The following is a 23,330-nucleotide window of genomic DNA, read 5'->3' as shown; positions in this document are numbered from 1 at the left end:
CAAATTATAAAATACCAAATAATAAAATAAGCCTAAAATTAGTTTGGCTTTATTAGAGAATTCTGTGCTTAATATTATATATATTTTATATATTTAATAGCTTAAAAATCTATAAAAGCAATTAAATTGTTAAAATATTAGTCATCAGTTCAGATTATTGACACGACATTGTTCTCAGTGATAATATTCTATAGTATATATATCGATAAAATATATATAATTGATTGTAAACCTATATATCTCTCGTTTTTCGTTATCAAATTTCAATTTATCAATAATATGACAAACTTCGTTTTTTTATCAGACTATACTCTCTGTAAACTACAAATAGATATAATTCCTGTTTTAATGATAATAATAGAGGAGATAACGCAGATTTAGTAAGCACAAGTAATGCGCTACAAAAACTCTTTCGTAAAGATAAATATTCTATTCACAGACACGAACACGGAGAAACAAAAAATTAACGATAACATGTATTTAATGAATCTCACAAATAACACACTTTTCAAGGCCATTTGTAACCTCGCAAGTCAATGTAAGTTTACCAGTTGTTCTCGATGTTAATAAATTTGATCTTTTTTTAAATCTCACACTCCTCTCTTTCACCTTTTTACATTTAAAATAAAACTACTTGTAGATATATTCCATATATATATTTTAGACTTTCAGAAGCGAAGAAGATCAGATATGCGGCTGTAAAAAGTGTAGCTACATCTAATAAACATATATATATATATATGTATACAGGGTGTCCCAGAATGATGGGGACTAAATTCGTATGTAGATTCCTGGGATCATTTGGAGACGACTTTTCCTCAGCAAAAATGTCGAGACACCAATAATTTTCGCGTTATAAGCGATTGAAAATAAAGGGTTTTTCGCAAACGAAGCCTTGTGGAAATAAAATAATAATAAATTCACATTCTTCAGTTAATTTCAGGTAGAGTTTACTTTAATAGAATTTTAATTTAAGGCCTTGTTACAAAGATACATGATGGCAAAAATTGGAAACATGCAAAAAATAATGACCTCCCTCGACATTTTCGCTGAGGAAAAATCGCCTCCAAATGATCCCAGAAATCTGCGCACGAATTTAGTCCCCATCATTCTGGGACACCCTGTATATATATGTATATAAGTTTTTTTTCGAACAATTGCACTTTTCTTACATTTTCGACATTAAAATTAAAATGAATACAAGACTAAAATTGTGTATAGAAAATGCGATTAAATATCAGATAGGTCCATATTCTTTTTAATACTGCAATTCCGCGACATTTAAAGGGAAACAAGTGTTTTTTTGGCGAGAAGGAGAGGGAAAAGAAGTGCAGCTGAAAAGTGTGGTCTTATCGTCCAATCGATTCTATTTTTCATTCTTACGCAGATGTTCCGATATAGAAACCACCAGTATAGAAAATTGATATACAAACATGTATATACATATAACGCGTCAAGAAGATAAACTTTCAGTATATCTGGCAGTGTAGGTATAGTGTCTCTGTCGCGCTAATCGCTCTTTTTAGTCGATCAATTGACTAGCGAGTGTGTTTTTGTTCGGCTTTACGATCGCCGTCGTCAGGTCGTCACTGCGCACGTCTATAAATCGCGTTTATTTTTAGTCTCGCTCCGGGTCGGCCAAAATTTTCATAAACACTCGCCTTCCCTCCCTCGTCGTGTCGCTACATACATATCAACGGGCTCGGCCGACGACGAGTACAAACGATATCGTACGACACTCGTGCGAACAACACATTCCGACCGACTCCCTAGTTCGATGTAAATAAGCACATACGAGTGAAAGTAAACATTGTAAACTCGGAGCGGCAGTAACCGAGGAAGAAAGGAGGCATGCGAGAGATTTTCGCGATCCGGCTATTCTAACATCTATTCTGTTCTAATAACAGACGGCGGTCCAGTTCGTTCATCGCTCATATATTTCTAGAAACCGACGCTCATCTCCTTGGCTTTTTCCCTATATATATATATATATATATATATATTGATCGTTCGCGAGACGGCAACTTTTACAAACGGAGAATCGCGCGACGACAGCAGAAGCTCATCATCTCGTTCGACGTTTTTTTAATCTCTTTTATTCCCCTGCATCCCTTTCGGAAAATCGAGCCGGCGCGGCGAGTCGTCGAGAAGTCACGAGCGACAGAAATCAGCTGTTTTCAGCCGAGTAGTTTGGAGTAGTTGGATGAGGAATCTCCGAAGGCAAATTCTCGAAAACAAAGAAAAAATCCAATTTGCCAAGATTTCGATCGAGTGGTTACAAGTGCACAGTGGCGGATTTCCCATCTCTGAAAGACGAAAAGCAAGCGCTCCTTTCCTCGCTCATTCTCCTCTCCTCTCCTCTCCTCGCCTAGTCGAAAGATGCACATCACCTGCAAGTGCCTGAACGTGTCCATCAGATCCAGGAGCACCGAACTACAGCGGCTCATTATCGACAACGTCGAGATGACTGATCTGGAACGCGCCGATGCCTTCTTTCGCGAAGTGAGCATCAAATTTTCCTCCCTCTCTCTCGAAGATGCGAATACGATTAAAAATTCGCGAAAAAATACATTTTTTAAAGAACACACACAAAAAAAATACGTTTGAGATTCGCGAATGTGTATACGTGTGTGTGCAAGTTTATGTCATTTTTTTCTTTTGTTTGTCTTTTAACAGCAAAGTTGATTATGATCGATACGCACTTATTTCTCCCCCCCCCCACACATAAATACAAAAAAAAATGTTTCTTACGTCAATTGGCACGAATAGATCTCAGAATCATGAGTTCGAATTTGTTGAAATTGTAGTGATTTTCTTACAATATGTAACGATAATAACTCGATGCTTCGATCATCTTGTATGTTGTTTGACACTTGTCGAACGCTATTTTCTATCTTTTGTATATTCTTCGTGATTGTTGCATGTGAAATGTTTTATGTAACACCTGTATGTAAGTATTAATAATTAAAACGTTTTGATTCGTAATACATCTTCCTTTATGTTTTCGTCAAAAGTATTTAAGGAGACTTGTGTTCTTTTTGTATTTTTTTTTAAATGAAATCTGCAAGATTAATTATATTATCCTAGTCAATATATTGTTTAATCATAATTGCAACAAAATAATTAAAATTGGATATATTATGTAACATTAAAGTAAAACATTTATTTTATTCTTTATACAGGATCTAGCCAGTGTATCGGAATTGGAGACTATTACTAAAGAACAACCTGGTTTAGTGGAAATAAGAAATATTGGATCATGGATTATACATCGTTGTTACAATTGCTCAATTTATACCCATGCTGTCCATAGAGAATATGGCGCCGCTTTAGTTCTCATTAATAGCAATATCGTTGTAAGTTTCAGGCATATCACAAAAAGATATTTGTTCGCGATATGATAATTTACAAGTTGACCAAAATTCCTTTTACATATGTACTATATAGATAATTTTTTTCTCCTCAAAGCATTAGCTTGTTTTACCTATTTATATACTGTCAACAACATGGTAATCATGTTTTTCTTCTGTTTCAGTTATCTCCTGAAGAAATAAACAAATTAAAGTCCAATCCAGATTACAGCCCAGTGTTTAGGATAGTAATTAATCACAGTTTGGAAGATCTTGATGACTATTTACAACAGCCTAATAAATTTTCCGGTAAGTGTATGAATGACAACATCCAATTTTATTGTATTTCAAAATAATCTACTTAAATATGATTTAAATGTTATATATTTTCTTTTACACTTATGTAGTTTCACAATTACCTAACACGGCTCAAGTGGCCCTAGGTGGATTACAACAACAATTGGAGGAAGCTGTACAACGTCAAACAGTAGTAATAGAAAATAAAATATGTGCGTTTACTGCAGAGCAATATCAGCTGTTGGAACAATTTCGTGAAAGAGCGCACAACGAACATAGACTGTTATCAAAGTATGATCCTTAATAGCAAATTATTTTCAAAATATGTTACAACACAATGCTGTTGTTGTTGCAATAATAACCATGTAATTTTTATTTGTTCATTATTAGATTAGTGTGTAGAGGAGAAGAGGTAAATAGGGTAACCAATGATGTAGAAACTTCACCAATAATTCCTGACAGCTTTAAGAATACTTTAACTACCTCTGCAGCTAATACAGTTAATCCTAAGTCCAATCTAGTATTCAACGATATGAAAATTTCTACTGATTCGAATGTTAAACGTGAGATAATCACTAAACATTCTTCTAAAGATTCTACTAATGTAAGTCACTTTTCCTATTTTAAATTTTCTAAGCACTACTTGATTTATTTACAAATATCTCATTATTATTATAATTATTCATATTCCTAAATAATAAATTTTGCAGAATAAAAATACAAAAAAGAAAAATCCAATATATATTTGTACTAAAGAATCAGCCAGTTTCGATACAGAAGCGTTGTTTCCTTTTGAGGGAATAGAAGATACAGATGCAGCTAATCAATTACATCAGTGGTCTTCAGAAGAGGGATCCGATACCGATGGTACGATGTATTATCTTATTCTTAATAATAAAACTACATAGCAATAATTTATACAGATTTACATTAATATAGTTATTTGTTCAGATTCAAGTCAAAATGAAGGGATTCATATGCCAAGGGGTCAACGAGATGGTCACTCCACTTTAGCTAAATCACTACCAGTCACTGTACCTGCTTTTCCATCTATTCGTCGTGCAGTACAGGACCAAAATGATGATCAGGTAATATTCTATAAAATTTTTAATTTTTGCAATTATATTACAAGGGATATCTGTATTTTTAATTTTTTTTGGTTACTTATTTGATTGAAATTTATTTAAGAGAAATCTAATATCAAAATACCAATATATATCAATAAATATAAATATATGTTATTAAAAATTTATATATATATATATATATATATATAAAATTACAGTTGCCAACTGATCCGTTAGATCCGCACAATATTCGAGCTTCAATTAAAGCCTTAGCTAAAAGTGTCCATGGTGATACAGTGTTTGGAGACTTACCACGTCCCAGGTTTTCTACTCAGATCTGACTTGTCATACGTGATGAAGATCCACTCGGCACTTTTCAATGTTTTTGATATAATATATCATAGTCCCTATCATCCGTCATTTGTCTTTCATACAAAGATTACAAGAGGTTTATGTATACACACTTGGAATAAATATGATCGATTCTGCAGAGAAGTACAGAACATTCAATCTGTATTCTGTAGAAATTCGAGATTATGCCTTAACTTTAAGTTGGCTAGATCTAGATTTACTATATATGATGATGCAAATCTATTACAAAAAAAGACTATCTAAACTGGAAGCTATAGTTGCAGATGTGAAAATGATTTCTGTCTAATAGATAAGAAAGAACGTGCTTTCTCAAAAATTTAAAAGCCTACAAACATGTTTGCAAAATCTAAAGATGTCCAAGTACAATTTAAAATTTTATCATTTATTATTCCGATATATAAATTCATTTGTTAGTGTGTTTGTTTATGTACTCTATACCTATACTATATAAAAAGCAGACTGAATTTTATTATCGTCATTACTTCAAGTTGCAATTTAAAGGCTATATTCAACTCGTATAGTACTGTAATTGATAGCAAATAATTATGTTTATGCACTATATTGCATTGCTAATGTTTACAATGGTTATATTGTTATGAACATTTTACAACATATTTTTTCTTATTATGTTGAAAATTAAAGCACTATTGATAAATGCAAAAATTGTGTCAATTATGCATATAAATATAAATATTTTATAAAGAGAATTATATAATTAATATAATGTATAAAAAGACACAGTGCAAGTGCGTAATTATAATTATATATAATAGGAGAAAGGGGATTTATATTCACTATGTAATTTTTTACATAAAAGTTAAGATTTAAAACAGATTGTTAAAAATGCTTCTATAATGACATTATTTTATTTTATTATAAAATAACTTTGATACTATTTGTCTGCAATTAATTTAAAAAATATATTTTTTGATTAAATGATTAAATATTATTAAATTTAAAAATATGCTGTGCAAAAAAAATATTTTTCTGTTTTTGTATTTTATATGATAGCAATATCTTGCTTTTAGCAAAAGTCAAATGAAATATTTCATGTATCTATGATATTATGTGAATATTACATGCACACACATTCACACACACACATTCATTTATTCAAAAAGATATATTATCAATTTAAATTTATTTTTTATGAGACATTTTGATATATTTTTTTCTATACACATTAAGGGAAAAATTGTAATATATAAAGTGTAACATTAATTTTTATACTTTTTTGTGAAATTATCCTAATTTGATTATGATTGTGCATGTGTGTCTGTATATACTTTGAATGGTTAATAAAGCCATTTAAATATTATATAAATGCTGATGTAATCTCTCTTTGTAATTTTTAAGTCAATAATAGTTTATACAATAATCGAGCAATATAACTATAATTTATTCAAAATACAAAGAAATAAACAATATACACACACACACACACACACACACACACACACACACACACACACACATATATATTGTTTATTTCTTTAACTTATGAATAAATTATGGTCATATGCTTGATTATTGTATAAACTATTGATTTAAAAATAAAAAATTATAAATTTGCATGAAGAACATACTAAAAAGATTGAAATTGTGACTACCAATTTTTAGTATATTTTGTATATTATAAAAAGTTTAAGTCTCATAACCTTACATTATTTATCTTGCAGAGATAATTTAACACAAAAGAATGTAATATGAAATAATTAACAAAATTTTTCTTTTGTATATTAGATATAAATGTATATTCACAATTTTATAAAAAAAATTTCCATTATATATATATATATATATATATATATCAGATTTGTTATTTAACTCTTCAGACATATGAATGTAATACTGCAGTATAAGTTATTTCCGTTAATTTTTATTTACTTACATCATTTTGCTATTGAACTTTGATAAGATAATTGTATAAATTTTTGGTATATATTAGAAAAAGATTTTTTTCAAATATTCAAAACATCCAATTATTTATGTAGTTGGATATATTTATAATTATATATAATTGTATATATAATTACAATTATATATCATTTCGTGTACCACCCACCTGTGGAATTTTTCCATACTGTCAGTGAGCAAGAGTAGCTTTATTTTTTGCTGCAAGCTCCATTTGTGCACCAGCTACAGTCTTCATGCCATCCTGTACAGCTGAAAGATTAGCTTTCCATGAAACAAGTAGATCTCGCAATTGCATCCATTGTGGACGACCAAATGTTCTGTGCATTGTGCTAGAAATTAATACTTTGCGGCCAGCCTGATCCATGCGCGCTCTTACAAGTTTGGTTTTCAAAACTGAAACAAGCAGTAATTATTGTGTATTAATATTATTTATATCACACGAGAAAAAGTCAAATGCTATCATACCGTGTATGTGATTTATATCCTATTTATATTAAATAGAAACAAATTGTTGAATGTCTCAATAACTCAGTAAAAATACAATTCTACCAAGCCAGTACAGATTCATTTAATATGCCCTGTTTCAAGTCAATTGCCACTTGTATGAATCAAGTGAAAACTATTATGTAAACAGGACACGATTATGACTTATAGCAAAAGAATATATATTTTCTCAAATATTAAAATAATAAATATATGATGAGTCAGTAAAAACAGTTTACCATCAATTATGAAGCTTTCTACTTCAGATTCACTAATCTGCAATTCTTCTTGTATCGTATCAAAAGACATTTCTGGATTTGTTTCTGCGAGTTGCATGAAAGTCAGCAATCTCATCTTCTTCATATTTTGTTCATGATTCAACCCTATAAAAGAAAGGAAGAGATGCATAACGAATCTTATTGTCTAAATTAATTCAATATTTTTTATGACTTTATAAGTTAGTACATACCAAGTTGATGCTCAACAAATTCTCTATGATTTTGATAGAAATGTAAATATGCTGGCAATTTATCTTGCACAAACACAAGAAGTAAATCGTGTATCAGTTCGCCTTCTAAAAATCTCACAGGTTTTAAAGCCAACAGTGGATCCAGCAAAAATGTATTAGGATCCGCTAATGCAGCTAATATACAACGTTGTGCATCTTCTCTTGCCGCAGAAGCATTTTCTGCTGTATAAGTTCCTAACAGTTCCACCATGACAGCTGCCGCTTGTTCTCTAATGGATTATATACAATTATTATAAGTAAAATGTATATCTCTATATAAACTCCTTGTTATTCAATTATTTATTTTTTTAAGAGATTTCTTTTTTTCAAACATATTTGTTGCATCAAAGAGCATAAAATAAAGATAAAATAAAGATAAAGATAATTACCCCTGTTTACAACTTAAAAGAACTTCGTGTAGCAAACGCAGTAATTTCTGCATTTGTTCATTTGATGGTGGAAAGGCGGCAAATTGTTGCTTCAATTGATCTATTCCACTAAACACAGCTTTTACTTGATCAACATTGCGGGCCATTTGCACCAAGTGATAATAAACATGATATCTCATTGGAGAATCATCAGCAAGAGATTGAAATAATAGCCATAATCTGTAAACATATACCATTTAATATATTAAATTAATTATTAAACTAAAACAAAGTAAATACAAGAACATAAAAGATATATTACGCTTTTAAGCAAACTAATCCAAGCTTGTATCCAGGTGCTTTTACAAGTTTCTCACAGAATGCTAAAATTAAATTTTCAGCGCGTTCCGTAGGTATCTGAAATAATATATTAAGATTATAATATATGAAAATAAAAAGAAATTGCACAAATATTTATAGTAATAAAGAGAATAAAGTATGCCAAACTTACCAAAATCATGATAGAAACAATATCATTCAATACAGTTTCTATCTCGACTTCATTTCCTTCTTTGAAACATGCTTCACATACTCCAATAATCTTGTGCAAATCATCCTCTATACCTTTGGGGGATTTCTCTTCGCTAATTTCTGCACCAAGGCTTTTAAAATATACCCTCAGTTCTTGCGCCTGATAGTAATATTCAACAATTAGTATACATGTACAATTAATATTAATGTTTTTGTATACATTGAATAGAAAGTGTTGCATTCGCTGATTTTTTAAATCACTTAAAGCTTCTAAAAGCAAAGTTTCTAAAAAATTAATAAGCTAACGTTTGCCTTTCAGATGTGGAATAACCTATAAGATGCTGTATATAAGACCCACGTCTTTTATACAGGATTGAAATCTATTTTGTAAAAATTAATCGAGAAAAAGATTTAAAATTGCAAATAACCCGTTACTTCCCAATCCTGCTTTTACAAATCCATATTGAAAATGAATGTCTAAGGAAATATTCGTACACGTCATTTAATTTTGTACATTTACCTGGTCGTCTAACGGCAATTCCATGAAAATTGGTGGCACCTGCATCTTGACAAATTATAAATATGTTTCACTGTAGTAAAATTCAATCGATAAAGTCTAAATCGGACTAAATGCGGCTAAATAAAGTATGCGAACATAAGCGAACACATGCATTCAAGAGCTCGAAGGGATGAACGATCAACGATGAACCGCATGTTGTACGCGACAGAATGGCCAATTGTGAGAAATGATTTTTTCAGTCAGGGGAAAAGTTATTTAGGGACATTGTCTGTCGAAAATTTACTTGCGGAATATCCTGATTGCTGATTGGCTGTTGCAAGAAACCATAGAAATTCTCCATCTCATAACCAATCAAATATGTGCAAACTTGTCATACGACAAATGTAGTTAGCCTTCATACAGATTTATACTCTTTATGGACATAGCGCGTTATTTGCCGAGAAGTTTCGCCACTATATGTAGTTTATTGTCCGTGTTTTAGGGATACGAACGCATTTTCTTTTTTCTTTGCGCGTATCAATTGGGTAGCAATTTCAACATGTTGGATCACTTTAGTTGAATTAAAGGTTTGTTCTTTATTGCTGAACTTTCTGCACTAGTGTACACTAGTGACACCAAAGCGTTCTTTATTGCAATGCAAGATAGCACTGGTCCGTTCTTTATTGCAGTGCAACGAAATTTAGTGCAACAGTTCACTGTACTCGTTGCACTGGGTCTTGAGGAAGGACAAGCAGTGCAGGAACTGATAAGTTCAATAATGGTGGCGAATTTAATTTTATAAAATTATAAATAGTAATAGAAAGTAAAGTTCTGCGCAAAATAGGGAAAATATTGGGAATAAATATTAAATATTAAACATAGAAATTATTTAAAAATAAAAGCTAATTTTGTGTATATAAATTTTTTGAAGAAATATAATTAAGAAATAAAGAAAAATTGAAAATTAATGTATTATATTGACTTTTTAGGAGGGACAGAATTTAAAGTTCTTTACAAAGAGATTGATTTTAATTGTGATACTGTAAATTGTACTGTAGCAAATAAATCAATATTTATTAAATTACATGAAGATACAAATATGAATAACATTGAAAACAATATAGAAGAAAATATACAAGAAAATGAAAATGATAAAGAAAATACAGAAATATTTGCATGGACGGATGCTAGTATACCAAATTATTTTTATGTTTATATAAAGAAAAAATTAATTTAGTTATAACTAGAAAAATTAAAAATAAAAAAGTCTTATGGCATAAAATATCAGACATTAGATTTAGGCCCTGCGCACAATAGGAAAAATATTAGGAATAAATATTAAATATTAGGAATAAGAATTATTTTAAAATAATAAAATCAGAAAAACTCTAATATAAAAATACAAATTCGGGTATAAAGGACTCTTAATAGTTTATTAGCCCTTACTAATCCTTTATACTCGAATTTGTATTTTTATATCAGAGTTTTCTCGATTTTATTATTTTAACATAATTCTTATTCCTAATATTTTCTCTGTTGTGCGCAGGGCTTTAGATCTTCTTCATCTGAAGAATCTAAGGGTGCCGTCACATGGGGCGTAACTTGCGTAAGCGTAACCAGCGGATCGCCAATCACCGAGTTATTCCGATAGAGCCCTTCGTCAAGCTCTATCGGAATAACTCGGTGATTAGCGATCCGCTGGTTACGCTTACGCAAGTTACGCCCCATGTGACGGCACCCTAACAATTCATTGGGCGCGTTCAGAACACACAACAGTTGAGCAACGTTACTAGATTAAGCTATATTATATCGCCATATAATATATAAAATCTAGTAACGTTGCTCAACTGTTGTGTGTTCTGAACGCACCCATTTATTATTACGTGTTGCGTGTTGATCATTGCACTAAATGGCACTGAAACGTTCTTTATACTTGCTTACACCAGCTTGTCCCCGCTTGCACTAGTTCAGTTCAGTGCAGTGCACTGTGAACTCAGTGCAGCAATAAAGAACAAACCTTTTTGATCGAATAAAATTGCCGGTAAATGTTTAATGTAGGATATTTAAAAATACATTTATATTCGAGGTCTTTCTTTGCGTAGAAATAAAGATTTCACAACATATATTTTTTGGATTGATTTTAGTGTCACAGAATGGCGGGAACTTTCGACCAGCATTAGTGATTAGTAGACTGATTAATCAACGGTATCAGGATCATATTTATGAAGAAACTCTATTGCTGTCCATATATACATTTGTGAGTATATATTTGGTCCTTTATTTTTAATCTCTTATAAAAAAATATGTGAAATAATTTAATAATTTATGATTATTAATATCAGTGTTATAATTAATTTTATCAATTTATACTATGACACAACAGTAATATTAATTTCTATTAATTATGAAAATATAATTAGAGTTATGTATGTTTTCTTTTGTAATTCTATATAACATTAATAGAAGTATAACAAAGTATTAAGTTTATCTTTTAAATGTTTGTTTACGAGAACATGACTCATGGGAGAAATACAAGTAAAAAAATGAATTATTAAAATTATGATTATTATGAAACAATTCAATTTATCAGAAATGAAATTTTATAATAAATATTCATAAAGATATTTTTAGAAGCTTTTATAATGATGTTGAAATAATGTATCATTGATTTCTGTTAGATTAATCGCTTTACAAGCTGCATCTACTGCTTGTGTCATAGCTGGTGTACCACAACTAAAAACACCAATCTTGTTTATCTAAAATAAATTTTTTTTTAAAGATGTATAACTAATAAAGAACTTAATGCTAATTAAAAAAAATAATGCAATTAACAATATTAAATATGATTAACATTATCCACAATCAATAGATACTTACAGTGAGATGTAATTTTTGTATAGACAGGAAAAACTGAGAGAATTTTGGACGTCCAAAATGTGTCACTGCTTTCAGTCCAGTAAATAAGGATTTGTTTGAAATCTTTTGAAAATGACGTTCACAAATATACTGAAAATCATATTTAGTTGAAGATTTAAAATTCTCTCAAATTAATATGATATTTAAAATTAATATAATATATATAATTAATATATAAAATTAATATTTAAAAGATATCTTACTAAAAGTATTGTACGTAGATCGAATTTTTGATAAAACTGAGTAACAAAAATATGAATTGATACTGTATTATTGATATCTGCTTTTTCAAGCTCTCTTAATATGTCGACCATCCATTCAAATTGTTTTTGCGTTCTTGTCACCCAAATGAAATATACCTGCAAATTAAAATATTTTTATACATATGTTCTTTTTTATTATCATTTAAATTATAATAGAGTTGTTAATGTTATTACCTTCTTGCAAGCAAAGTTTAAACTATAGTTTGACTTAAATACAATATCTTTGAGTATTGATGCAAAAGGTGTAACACCTATACCACCGCCAACCATAATTGCCACTTCATATTTATCCCAGTCTTGATGACCTTCCCCATATGGGCCATCCATGTGAATCTATGAATAAACAGATATATAATAATACATATGATAAATTTATTTCATTAGTAAAAATTTTGTAAATATATATAAATAAAAAATTTGAGATATAATGATATAAATTGTTACCATTGGCAAATTTTTATTAGACATTGTACACAACTCTAGTTTCTCTCTAATATTTGTGGTCCATGGTCCAACTGCTCGTATATGTACACTTAAACTCGTTTCATGTGGCGCAGATGATAAAGTAAATGGATGATACTCATTTGTCTGCAATGCCGGACATGCTATTCTAATCCATTGACCAGATTTATATTGAAAATTTAAAGGTTTTGGAAATGTTATACATGTTACACCTACAACATATGTATATGATATATGTATATGTGACTTGAATAAGAAAACATTATCTCGCGATAATATTTTCAAGAAGAATTTACCTGATGGCAGAATTTCTGCTTTGAGTATTGGTATCTCTATCGTTATTCTAGTCACAGTTACAACTTTATCGAAAATAAATAGAATGGCTGGTCCCAAGAAAAAATAATGAAAATATGGCTCCTGTTGTAATAAATTGTAAATAATTTTCAATTTTTAAATAATATGATTTTAAATAATGTATGTTTTTTATACATATATAAGAATAATTAAGAATCTTATATAACAATATTAATTACTTGTACTAATCTTCCACTGCCGTGTAAAATCATCAATATGTAAAAAACTGGATACAAGGAATGCACAAGAGAGAACCAATTGTAGAATGACTTGCGTACCATTGGCAATGAGCATATAAATATTAATCCAGTTACAATAGTTAAAAATATTCCTGTTATACCTGTCATTGTACCCCAACACCAATAATGGAACTTTGGCAGCTCATGTGTTCTAAACACCAATAATTATATAAGTATAATATACATAAGTAAATGTATAAATATGCATTTAAATATTTAGAAATTGAATGATTGAAATATTTAGGTAGGAGAGATGTAGACTTACGCGTGGAAATAATTGCGAAACAAACACGTCAGATCGTCAGCAGTTTGCGTAGATATATGATAAAAATTAAAGCCATGTCCGATTATATGTAACACTAAAAATATTAAAACGCAAATAAACATGAAATATATAAATTTGCTTAAATTAAGATTAAAAAATATCTTACCGGTAAAGACGAAGGCCCAACAAGCGATATATTTATGCATTTCTATCGCTGAATCGAAAGGAATATAAAACTGCAGAATTGTGGTTCTAAGAATAGTGATGGTGTTATGACACATCATAATTATTAATGTGGAATAAGTGAACATCATAGCCGATGCTGCACCTCTCGTTATAGCAATACCAGAGCCTAATATTCGTCTCAAACCAGAATGTTCTCGTTGTATAGAATAATCTATATAAAAGCGCATTATTAATCATTGGTGCAAAAATTTAAGTTAGAGCTTATACTGTGAAAAGATTTTCGAAAAGGACATACAGTACACTCTCTCTGCGAAAATCCCAAGCAGAAACAAGGTGTACAAACACGCCCAGAATATTTGCAATCGTTTGTTAGCGAGGTATTTCATTATAGGATACCAATAATCGTCCGAGTGTTTCTTCATCTCTTCGACAATTTTCTCGTTCTTATCGATAATTTCGCTATTATTTTTTTCCTCTTTCGTATTTTGTTCACTTTCGATTTTACCCTCGATTCTGCATTGTAATTCGCTTGGATCGGCATATAGACTCTCCACCGTCTTTTGTACTTCGCCGATGAATGTTGATCTAATTGTTTTCACACCTGCGTGAAGTTTTCTGCTGTTCTTTCCATCCACAGGCACGTTAAACTCCAGTTCTGCATAATTAAATTTATCATTAAAGTCGCTGAGTATCTGTTGAAAATCCTGTAGATTTATAGTGTCCTTGTTCGCCAAGTCGGCGTGATACATCATGGATTGCACTAAAGCTTCCAATTCATCATCCGTTATATCAGCATTACCAGTCTCCATGAATGATCTGCAAGTATTTAATACAATGCGTGTAAAAAGCTCACAAAGAATAGTGCGTGTCCATGCAATTAAATAATTTTAAAATATACCTTAACATAGCTGAAAACTCTTCTCTCTTAAGTCTTCCTGTACCATTGATATCATACATATCAAACATTAACTTCATTTTCTCTTCTGCAGAGCCCTTTAGAAATATCACCAACATGTCAACAAACTCTCGAAATGATATAAAGCTGTTCTTATCTTTATCCACTAGATCAAATATCTGCAAATGATGCATGTAATCTTTCAATAAATATATTTATACGCATTGCATTTGTACATTACTTATCAAATTTAATGTAAATATTACTTTCTTTACGAATTCAGCTTCCGGCTTCATACTCAGAGCTTCCGCGAATTCTATGATAGTTAGCTCGGTGTAAACCACTTCTCTTGCAACTATCGAATCTATCTGTAAGATTTCTTCTTCCGTATGTGCAATATGGAATGCCTGAAGACACACAGTTGTGGATATACTTATATTTAATATTGTTCAAATATTTCACAAGACAAGAAAGAAAAAATACCTGTGCAAATACAACGCGGAAAAACATTTCCAATTTCTTTTGACGATGCTTCTTAGTTATTGCTTGCTTGAGTAACGCTGTATATGAGGTATTGGTTATCATTTGCATTGAGCAGACATTTCCGGATGTTGCCATATCTGATATAAATCTTTCGAATGCTTTTATAAATGTGCTTCTCAAAAAATCGGAATCAAACTTCAACACTAAATCATAACTATGATGTACACGGATTAAAATGTAGTGATTATCAGACGCGCAATAAATCTGCAAGAAAGATTTGGTACATTTTATTACATACTTGTCAATTTATGTGCTGTTACGCAGTAAATTGACATATGTTACAAAAATAATATATACCTTGACATTGCTATTGGATGGAAAGTCGACTGCGCGTATCAAATGTCCCAATTGATTTTTCACTTCCAGTTGCTTTTTTCTAATATTTGGCATTAATATTACACATCTAAGTGCAGCTTTTGGTTCTTGCCATTCGCTAGCTATTATATAAAAGGAATATATCTTTATTATACTATGTGTATGCAATATAAAGAGATGCATATACCTGAAAACTCTTACCAATATGTATGATGTCTATAATATCACTATGGTCTACTTTTTTAACAGTTTCTCTCATTAGTCTCTCCTTAAATTGTATTTTAAAGATTATTAGTGCAATGATACCTGCGTCAAAATTAACACATTAGATAGTATAATGCCCATAATGTCGCGTCACATAATATTTCAATAGGAAAAAATTTTTACCGCAGAAAAATGTTGATACACCTAAAAATGTAAGAATAAAGGATGCACTGCTATTGGAGAAATAATCGTAAGTCCCAGCTTCAGTGCAATTATCGATTGTATGTTCGTTTATCTGATCAGCGTGAAAGCAAGAACCAGTTGTACAATTGCCTTCTTTAATAATTTTATTATTAATACAACTGGGATGTATATCATCCGCTGAAAGAAGATATAAATTTATATTTAGTGGTATCTTTAACTAACAATTAAGCAACTTTATATTTACACATGTAGTTTCTCTTTCACTTACTTCTTGTAGGAACTCTAAAAAGATTCCTTGGAATATCGTTCCAGTCCATTTTAGTGACACACATTAATACATCGTAAAATGATAATTGTTCTAATCTTTGAATTTCCTCGTAAGTAAAAAGTCTAGGAATAAAGTCGTGACAAAAGTTTACCTAATTAATTGTACAAAAGATGTAATATGCTATAACGATATAATCACGTACTTATTGTCGAAATTCTTGTACCAAAATCTATCACCATCGCGTATTCGTTGAAATTGATCACTGATGATATTTTGAAACAGCGGCCCGGGTCCATTGTCAGTTTCTAGTATCCCACCTACCCAGATATCCACGTCATCGAACGAGTTATTGTACAGTTTGAGAAATTCTTCTCGGATCTTAAATAACAATAAATAAAATGTAGTTAGTAAAATATATATTTCGCAACACACTGCGGTTAAATACAAGAGTTAAAATTTTTGTACAACATACCGTTTGATCCACGCGATCGAAATAGAATACATTTTTAACTTCCGATAGACCGTATGCACGACGGGCGCTATTGTAATCGGGTATTCCATGATCACGTCCTCTCTGAATATTAAGTGCCATTAAATCTCTTCTTGAGAATTCGAGTGGCCCGAATAAACTGCCTCGCAAATCTTCAACGATCTTGTGATCCTCCTCTTCGCATAATTGAATAGCCATTCCCATTAGCAATTTCTCCACGTCGATAACATCTTCTATTCTCGTTAAATTTGCATACAGAGAATTCTAAACAATCGTATACATATTTTATTATGTACGCGCTTTGTCGAAATTTTAAACAAATATACACACATATAATTGTTGAAATACCTGTGACATCCAATAATTATTGCACGTTCTAATTGGATATGATTCCAAGGAACAATTATTCCTCCCATAGTCGCGCAAGTATACACCTGACATGATTGTGATTATTTTTGATGATTTTTGATGATTATTTTTAAATTCAAAGTTTAAAGGTTTTTTGCGAAAATTAAGGCCTGTGTGTAAGTTAGTAGTTAGTAGAACATTTTCTTTGAGTGCGTTTTAAAGGTCTCTTCAAGACCTACAAAATAGCCTTCAGAAAATGTTCTACTTACACAGGCCTTAATTTTTGAATTCAAAGTTTAAACATTTTTGGCGAAAATTAAGGCCTGTGTAAGTCGTAGAACATTTTCTGTAAGCGCGTTTTAAAGGTCTTTTCAAGGCTTACAAAATGAGCCCAAAGAAAATGTTCTTACACAGGCCTTAATTTTTGAATTCAAAGTTTAAACTTTTTTTAAACGTTTTTTTAGCAAATTTTCGTTTTAATATTTTTTGACAGAAATCAGCTGATTAAAGCTTTAATTTGCTAATTAATTTTTAATATAATTTGTTATAAAAGTTAAAATAATAATGTTTTATTTAAATAATACGTTGTAATTTTTTAAACTCGATTAATATTTTTGACAGTTATCAGCTGATTTCTGTCAAAAAAATTATTCGATTTTAAAGTATTATATAACATATTGTTTACAACATTATCATTGTAATTTTTGTAACATATGTTTATTTTAAAATTTAATTAGCAAATTAACACTTTGATAAGCTCTTGTGTTGTTCTAGTTTCTAGTTGAATAAAAAAAAATATATATATATGTGTGTGTATATATGAACAAAAAAACAGACAGATTATGACATGAAAATCGATATTGCTCTCATTTGACTGATTTCATTTGTCATCAATATAGACTCATTGGGAAAAACGGTATATATCATATATCTTTCTAATGGTAATAAAAAATCGGACGCGTTATTTACCTGGTGGAACCAAAGTGTGTCCGAAGCGAAAAGCAGCCGATTGGAAAAATTGCTCTATCTGCGGATCGATATTAGGATTGTAACCTTTAAACAACGAATAAATTATTAACTAAGATTATATGCAAATTGTGAGTAAACAAACATTCGAATTAAACATGTAGCGTTTATTAATACAGTCAGATGTTGACTGGAACTCTATTTCTATTTACCCTTATATGTAGGAAGTTTGTTTCCCAACCATGAAGGCAACCATTCGTTGACGACAATGTGTTGCTGGGTCGCAATAACCCATTTACGAGCCTCATTGTAAATCTTGTCGCTGGACCAATTTGGATTGCGACGTTTAATATGAGACGCTACGAAATTGTGCCATCTGAACCATATTATACCAAAAGTCAGTAGAAACGGATTTTCATTTCCTCTAGGATTTCCCAACTCTAGAACATAACGTATCAAGTTGCGTATTAATAGCCAGATATTGTATCATCCTCAAAATATTAATTCGCGTCTGAGATGTATTTTCTTCGCCCGTTAAGAGACAAATTGATGCTGCGAGCGACGCGTCTTTGCGTCGTTGATGAAACTTCCCGCAGATCCGTCACGAAGATGACTGTGCGAGACGCACTGAATATGGCTCTCGACGAGGAATTAGCCCGGGACGAGAAGGTATTCATTATCGGAGAGGAAGTCGCCGAGTTCGATGGCGCTTACAAGATCACGCGCGGTCTCTGGAAGAAGTATGGCGACAAGCGGATGATCGATACACCGATCACGGAGGCCGGATTCTGTGGTATAGCGATCGGCGCGGCGCTCCTGGGCTTGAGACCGATATGCGAGTTCATGACCTTCAATTTCGCCATGCAAGCCATCGACCGTATCATCAACGGTGCCGCCAAGAATTTCTACATGTCTGCCGGCAGATATCCCGTCCCCGTCCTGTTTCGGGGTCCCAATGGTAACGCTAAAGGCTTGGCCGCGCAGCATTCTCAATGCTTTGCCGCGTGGTACATGAGCGCACCCGGCTTGAAGGTTCTATCGCCGTCAACCTGCGAAGATTACAGAGGCTGCTTGAAGGCAGCTGTGCGCGATCCCGATCCTGTCATCATGCTGGAGAACGAGTTGCTCTACAACGTCGAGTTTCCTGTGTCTGACCAAGCTATGGACAAGGACTATCAGATACCTATTGGCAAGGCCAAGGTGGAGAAACCTGGCAAACATATCACTCTCGTGACGCACGGCCACGCGTACGTGTATACGCTTCAAGCGGCCGAGATATTGGCTGGACAAGGGATCGAGGCAGAAGTTATCAATCTGCGCTCGCTCAGACCCCTGGACTGGGACACCGTGTTCAAATCCATCGGCAAGACACACCGATTAATGACTGTCGAGCTGGGCTGGCCGAGATGCGGAGTAGGATCCGAAATCGTTGCGACGGTGATGGAGAATCCGGTGTTCTTTCAGCTCGACGCACCCGCAGTGCGATGCGCCGGTATCGACGTTCCGATGCCTTATTCGGAGAAGATTGAGTACGAGTGTACCCCAAAGGATCATCATATAGCCGACTACGCTAAACGTGTCTGCGGCACAAAATTCTAATACTCGTTTAGTTTAATACTGTTTTTTTTTTTTTGCGTGAATAAAGTTTTACTACTCACTGAAATATCTGGTGACGCTCTCGGTGTAATGTCGAGAAACGTATTGTTGATGATGAATGGGCGGCGGTGGATTGGCCATCGGTAATCGGATGGTATTGTAATCGGGATAACCAAAGTATGATGATGCGAGTTGACCATCTGCCTGCAATATTCCACTGGAATTTGTCCTTAAAACGTCGGACCATGCTTTAGATGTGCCGTAAATCAATCCACCGTCTATGAATGGCGTAATCTCATTTAGCTGCAACGTGTTAATACTTAGTAAACGAAATAATAATACTGTTCATTAAAACGAGAACGATATATTGCTGCATTTATAGAGCAAATATTATCAAACGTTACCTGTTGACGAGGATTGTTTGGCGAATGACCGGTTCGATGATCGTACCGCGTGCGTAAAACTGGCATTTTCGTGTGTCCTAGTTTAGTTTTGTATCGATGGTTTTCCGGAATATTTATGCTGATATATTCGGGTGGGCACGCCGGCCTTTGAGCATCTAAAATTTCCTCCACCACTTGCTGACCTAAACATATATTTTGAAATTTTATATTACTGCTCAGCATAAAGGCCAAAAAATCTCTCATGTTTTTTTATCACGAATATATTTGATAAATATTTAATCTTAAATATATGTTAGACATTTTTTTTGTAAATTATTTTATATAGATATATGATATTTTTATAATTTCCATAAATTTACAAATGTAAGTACTTAATTGATATAATCTTGAAAGCAGTTTAGTGATATAAATCGTTTTTACGTACCGAAAAATACAAGTAAAGCGTTTCTTCCCGTTCTTGACTTTGATCCAATTTTTCCACTCAACAGCTTCTCACTTAGCTCTAATGGTTCTGGTCTATTAGAGCCTGAAGGCTTGTATACTCCATCTTCATAAGCGGCTGGCAGTCTTCTTAGCAGTGGAGTGTCAACTGCACCTAGCTCTGGTCTACCAATATTATTGTACCACCCATCGTAACTGGGATATTCGGTTGCAATGTGATACTGGGAGCATTTATTCGATTGAGGATTATTTTCTTCCCAACAACCAGTAAATAACCAATCTGTTAAGTCTTTATCGAATGTTTTATCAACTGATTTCTTATCCGGCTTTTTGAAATCTGGCAGGTATAGAAGCATATTTTAATATCTCATCGATTTGAAATATAAATATAAAAAAAGACACATGAAAAACACGTATTACATTATAAAACTATTAGATTTATTTCTATGATTTATAATATGAAATATGTATAAAAATAACATACGCTTGTTCGGATCTGGCGTAGAGGGTTGTTTTGTCGTAGTACTCTGCGTAGCAATTAATGAAAAATTAATTGCGATAATGAATAAGTTTAATATAAAGTACATATTGTACCTCTTTTACATAATATATATGCAATCGTGTCATGTAAAAATGATCTGTTTCAGTGCACTGCCCACTCACTAATGGATCTGTAGCAATTTTAAACTCGGGGAATATCACTTGCAACGAGCGGCTCGATTCGACCACTTCCTCTCTCTGCATGATAAGAATACAGGAAACAAAAAAATGAATCACCGATGATGATTATAATTAGATCATGAGCGAGATGATTACGAGTCTATTTTATAATTTGCCGTTACTGAATAGTTATAAATATTTCGTTTACGTTGTTGTGAAATTAAGATAGACAACATATACGAGATAACGCAAAATGTATTCGCCAAGGAAGAAAGTTCTTTGGTTCGCAATTGTCAGTAGAATCACGATATTAATGTTGCAAGTAATTTTCAATGCATCAATTCCCGACCATCGTGCGGATGCATTTAAAAGACCTTTGAATTTCGCAGAAAAAGAAGGGTCCTTGTGGGATCGAATAATTTATTTTTTATTAAACGGTCTTACACGTTGGGACGGAGAATATTTTTTACATATTGCGAAATACGGGTATACGTACGAGAATACTATTGCCTTTTATCCATTGTATCCAGCCATGATTCGCATCGTTGCCATTACTTTGACGAAGATATTGCCCGCATTAAACAGCCAAACTACCATGATCGTTGCTGCAACGCTCATCAATCTCGTGTGTTTCGTAAAATCAGCTCTCATTCTTTACGATCTCACTCAACACGTATTCCAGGATACCATAACGGCTTACAAAGCAGCGATACTTTACTGTATAAATCCAGCCAGCATATTTTTCTCGGCCGTATATTCAGAATCCATGTTCGCGTATTTAACATTTTACATCATGCTCGGCAGTATGAAATATACGTCTACCATTTATTTTCCATTGGCTTTGTCGACTTTAACGAGATCGAACGGTATTGTCAATATGGGCTTTCCTATATATTTCGGACTTAAGAATTTGTGTGATTCTGCGTCGAAAGAAATTGAGAAACATAAACGAAAACGCAACATACTGTACATTTTTAAATTAATCACATTAAAATATTATTTCACTATCTTGAGCACAATAATTATATCGCTGTCTCCGCTTTTTCTTTTACAAATATACAATTATATTAAATTTTGTACTTCTACACCTGATAAATCGTTACTGCCAGTTTACATTTTACAATACGCTACAGAAAATAATCTAGTATTACCAGGCATGACCGCCTCAATATGGTGTAACGCTACTATACCTTTAGCATATTCGTACGTGCAAAAGACATATTGGAATGTTGGATTCTTAAAATATTATCAATTTAAACAAATTCCAAATTTTATTTTAGCTTGTCCAATATTGTACATTATGTTGCGATGCATAAAAGAATTTGCTTGTGAATATAAGGATGAATTGTACACGTTAGGACTTTTTGATAGTAAAAGAAAAAACGGAAATACTATTAAAGTAAAGAAATACCCGTTAAGTATGTTCGTCTTTGTGGTACATGGATTATTTTTAACCGTGGTTTGCCTATTCTTCACACATATCCAAGTCAGCACACGTTTATTAGCTTCTGCAAGTCCCTTGATATATTGGTATTGTGCTTTGATCATGTCTCATAAAGGTATCAACTACACTCATTTAATATATGAAAATGAAGTAAACGTTTGCTGCAAATGGAAAGTATTTTTCTTATCACAAAAACAATATACATTGCAAGATAAACTTATACTGTTCTATTTTATAGGATATACAATTATAGGATGTTTATTGTTTTCAAATTTCTTACCATGGACTTGATTCACATCACATTCCATATGCATGTATGTTTTATTTTTTTGTTAATGTTTTTAAATTTTTTTTGAATATTGTTATTGTAAATATACTAACTATATTTGTTATAGTTTTTGTATAAAAAAAAAATAAAACTTTGCAGGCAAAAATTTTGCTCTTGCAAATAGTATTAAATATATTAATTTTATTT

At 32.0% G+C, this 23,330-nt stretch overlaps 5 protein-coding genes across 5 annotated transcripts; 3 read left to right on the top strand and 2 right to left on the bottom strand.

Moving 5' to 3' along the window:
• Positions 1-1,341: 1,341 nt before the first annotated feature.
• On the top strand, positions 1,342-6,712 carry Pras40 (Proline-rich Akt substrate 40 kDa). Its single transcript, XM_083037251.1, has 8 exons — positions 1,342-2,502; positions 3,183-3,356; positions 3,536-3,659; positions 3,758-3,938; positions 4,038-4,251; positions 4,358-4,514; positions 4,599-4,735; positions 4,933-6,712. The coding sequence occupies exons 1-8, from the start codon at positions 2,380-2,382 to the stop codon at positions 5,053-5,055; spliced, it is 1,233 nt and encodes a 410-aa protein (XP_082893377.1). The 5' UTR covers positions 1,342-2,379; the 3' UTR covers positions 5,056-6,712.
• A 193-nt stretch (positions 6,713-6,905) lies between these two features.
• On the bottom strand, positions 6,906-9,626 carry Eif3m (eukaryotic translation initiation factor 3 subunit M). Its single transcript, XM_083037252.1, has 7 exons — positions 9,414-9,626; positions 8,874-9,053; positions 8,685-8,779; positions 8,384-8,602; positions 7,956-8,224; positions 7,726-7,869; positions 6,906-7,396 (listed from the first exon to the last, which is right to left on the bottom strand). The coding sequence occupies exons 1-7, from the start codon at positions 9,456-9,458 to the stop codon at positions 7,173-7,175; spliced, it is 1,176 nt and encodes a 391-aa protein (XP_082893378.1). The 5' UTR covers positions 9,459-9,626; the 3' UTR covers positions 6,906-7,172.
• A 2,314-nt stretch (positions 9,627-11,940) lies between these two features.
• On the bottom strand, positions 11,941-18,796 carry LOC145935701 (dual oxidase 2-like; the record flags this gene model as incomplete). The annotated part of the gene is made up of 22 exons (XM_083037236.1): positions 11,941-12,148; positions 12,270-12,398; positions 12,512-12,667; positions 12,746-12,904; positions 13,016-13,245; positions 13,330-13,450; positions 13,567-13,777; positions 13,892-13,985; positions 14,058-14,288; positions 14,373-14,893; positions 14,976-15,151; positions 15,239-15,379; positions 15,456-15,719; positions 15,813-15,952; positions 16,032-16,136; positions 16,218-16,415; positions 16,507-16,628; positions 16,709-16,884; positions 16,979-17,260; positions 17,345-17,430; positions 18,314-18,397; positions 18,523-18,796. Coding segments are annotated over 22 exons (4,029 nt in total), but the record flags the coding sequence as incomplete, so codon positions are not given.
• On the top strand, positions 18,781-21,655 carry LOC145935706 (pyruvate dehydrogenase E1 component subunit beta, mitochondrial). Its single transcript, XM_083037250.1, has 2 exons — positions 18,781-21,018; positions 21,399-21,655. Exon 1 carries the CDS (start codon positions 18,827-18,829, stop codon positions 19,907-19,909), a length of 1,083 nt encoding a protein of 360 aa, XP_082893376.1. The 5' UTR covers positions 18,781-18,826; the 3' UTR covers positions 19,910-21,018; positions 21,399-21,655.
• Positions 21,656-21,664: 9 nt separating this feature from the next.
• Positions 21,665-23,295, top strand: Pig-v (phosphatidylinositol glycan anchor biosynthesis class V). The gene has a single exon (XM_083037249.1). It carries the CDS (start codon positions 21,665-21,667, stop codon positions 23,144-23,146), a length of 1,482 nt encoding a protein of 493 aa, XP_082893375.1. The 3' UTR covers positions 23,147-23,295.
• Positions 23,296-23,330: the final 35 nt, after the last annotated feature.

This window comes from Prenolepis imparis, unplaced genomic scaffold (assembly GCF_030444845.1).
Source record: "Prenolepis imparis isolate NDT839.2.m4 unplaced genomic scaffold, iyPreImpa1.0 SCAF_4, whole genome shotgun sequence".
Lineage (NCBI taxonomy): Eukaryota > Metazoa > Arthropoda > Insecta > Hymenoptera > Formicidae > Prenolepis > Prenolepis imparis.
Note: the sequence above shows the minus strand (reverse complement) of the source record. Positions and strands in the feature narration are given on the sequence as shown.

Coding starts and splice junctions, on each gene's coding strand:
- Pig-v (XM_083037249.1), top strand. CDS start 21,665: ATGTATTCGCCAAGGAAGAAAGTTCTTTGGTTCGCAATTGTCAGTAGA.
- Eif3m (XM_083037252.1), bottom strand. CDS start 9,458: ATGCAGGTGCCACCAATTTTCATGGAATTGCCGTTAGACGACCAG. Junction 7,870..7,955: donor ATTTGTTGAGCATCAACTTG/GTATGTACTAAC, acceptor TTTCTTTTATAG/GGTTGAATCATGAACAAAAT. Junction 7,397..7,725: donor AGAAAGCTTCATAATTGATG/GTAAACTGTTTT, acceptor TGCTTGTTTCAG/TTTTGAAAACCAAACTTGTA.
- LOC145935706 (XM_083037250.1), top strand. CDS start 18,827: ATGTATTTTCTTCGCCCGTTAAGAGACAAATTGATGCTGCGAGCGACG.
- Pras40 (XM_083037251.1), top strand. CDS start 2,380: ATGCACATCACCTGCAAGTGCCTGAACGTGTCCATCAGATCCAGGAGC. Junction 2,503..3,182: donor CCGATGCCTTCTTTCGCGAA/GTGAGCATCAAA, acceptor TTCTTTATACAG/GATCTAGCCAGTGTATCGGA. Junction 4,515..4,598: donor AGAGGGATCCGATACCGATG/GTACGATGTATT, acceptor TTATTTGTTCAG/ATTCAAGTCAAAATGAAGGG.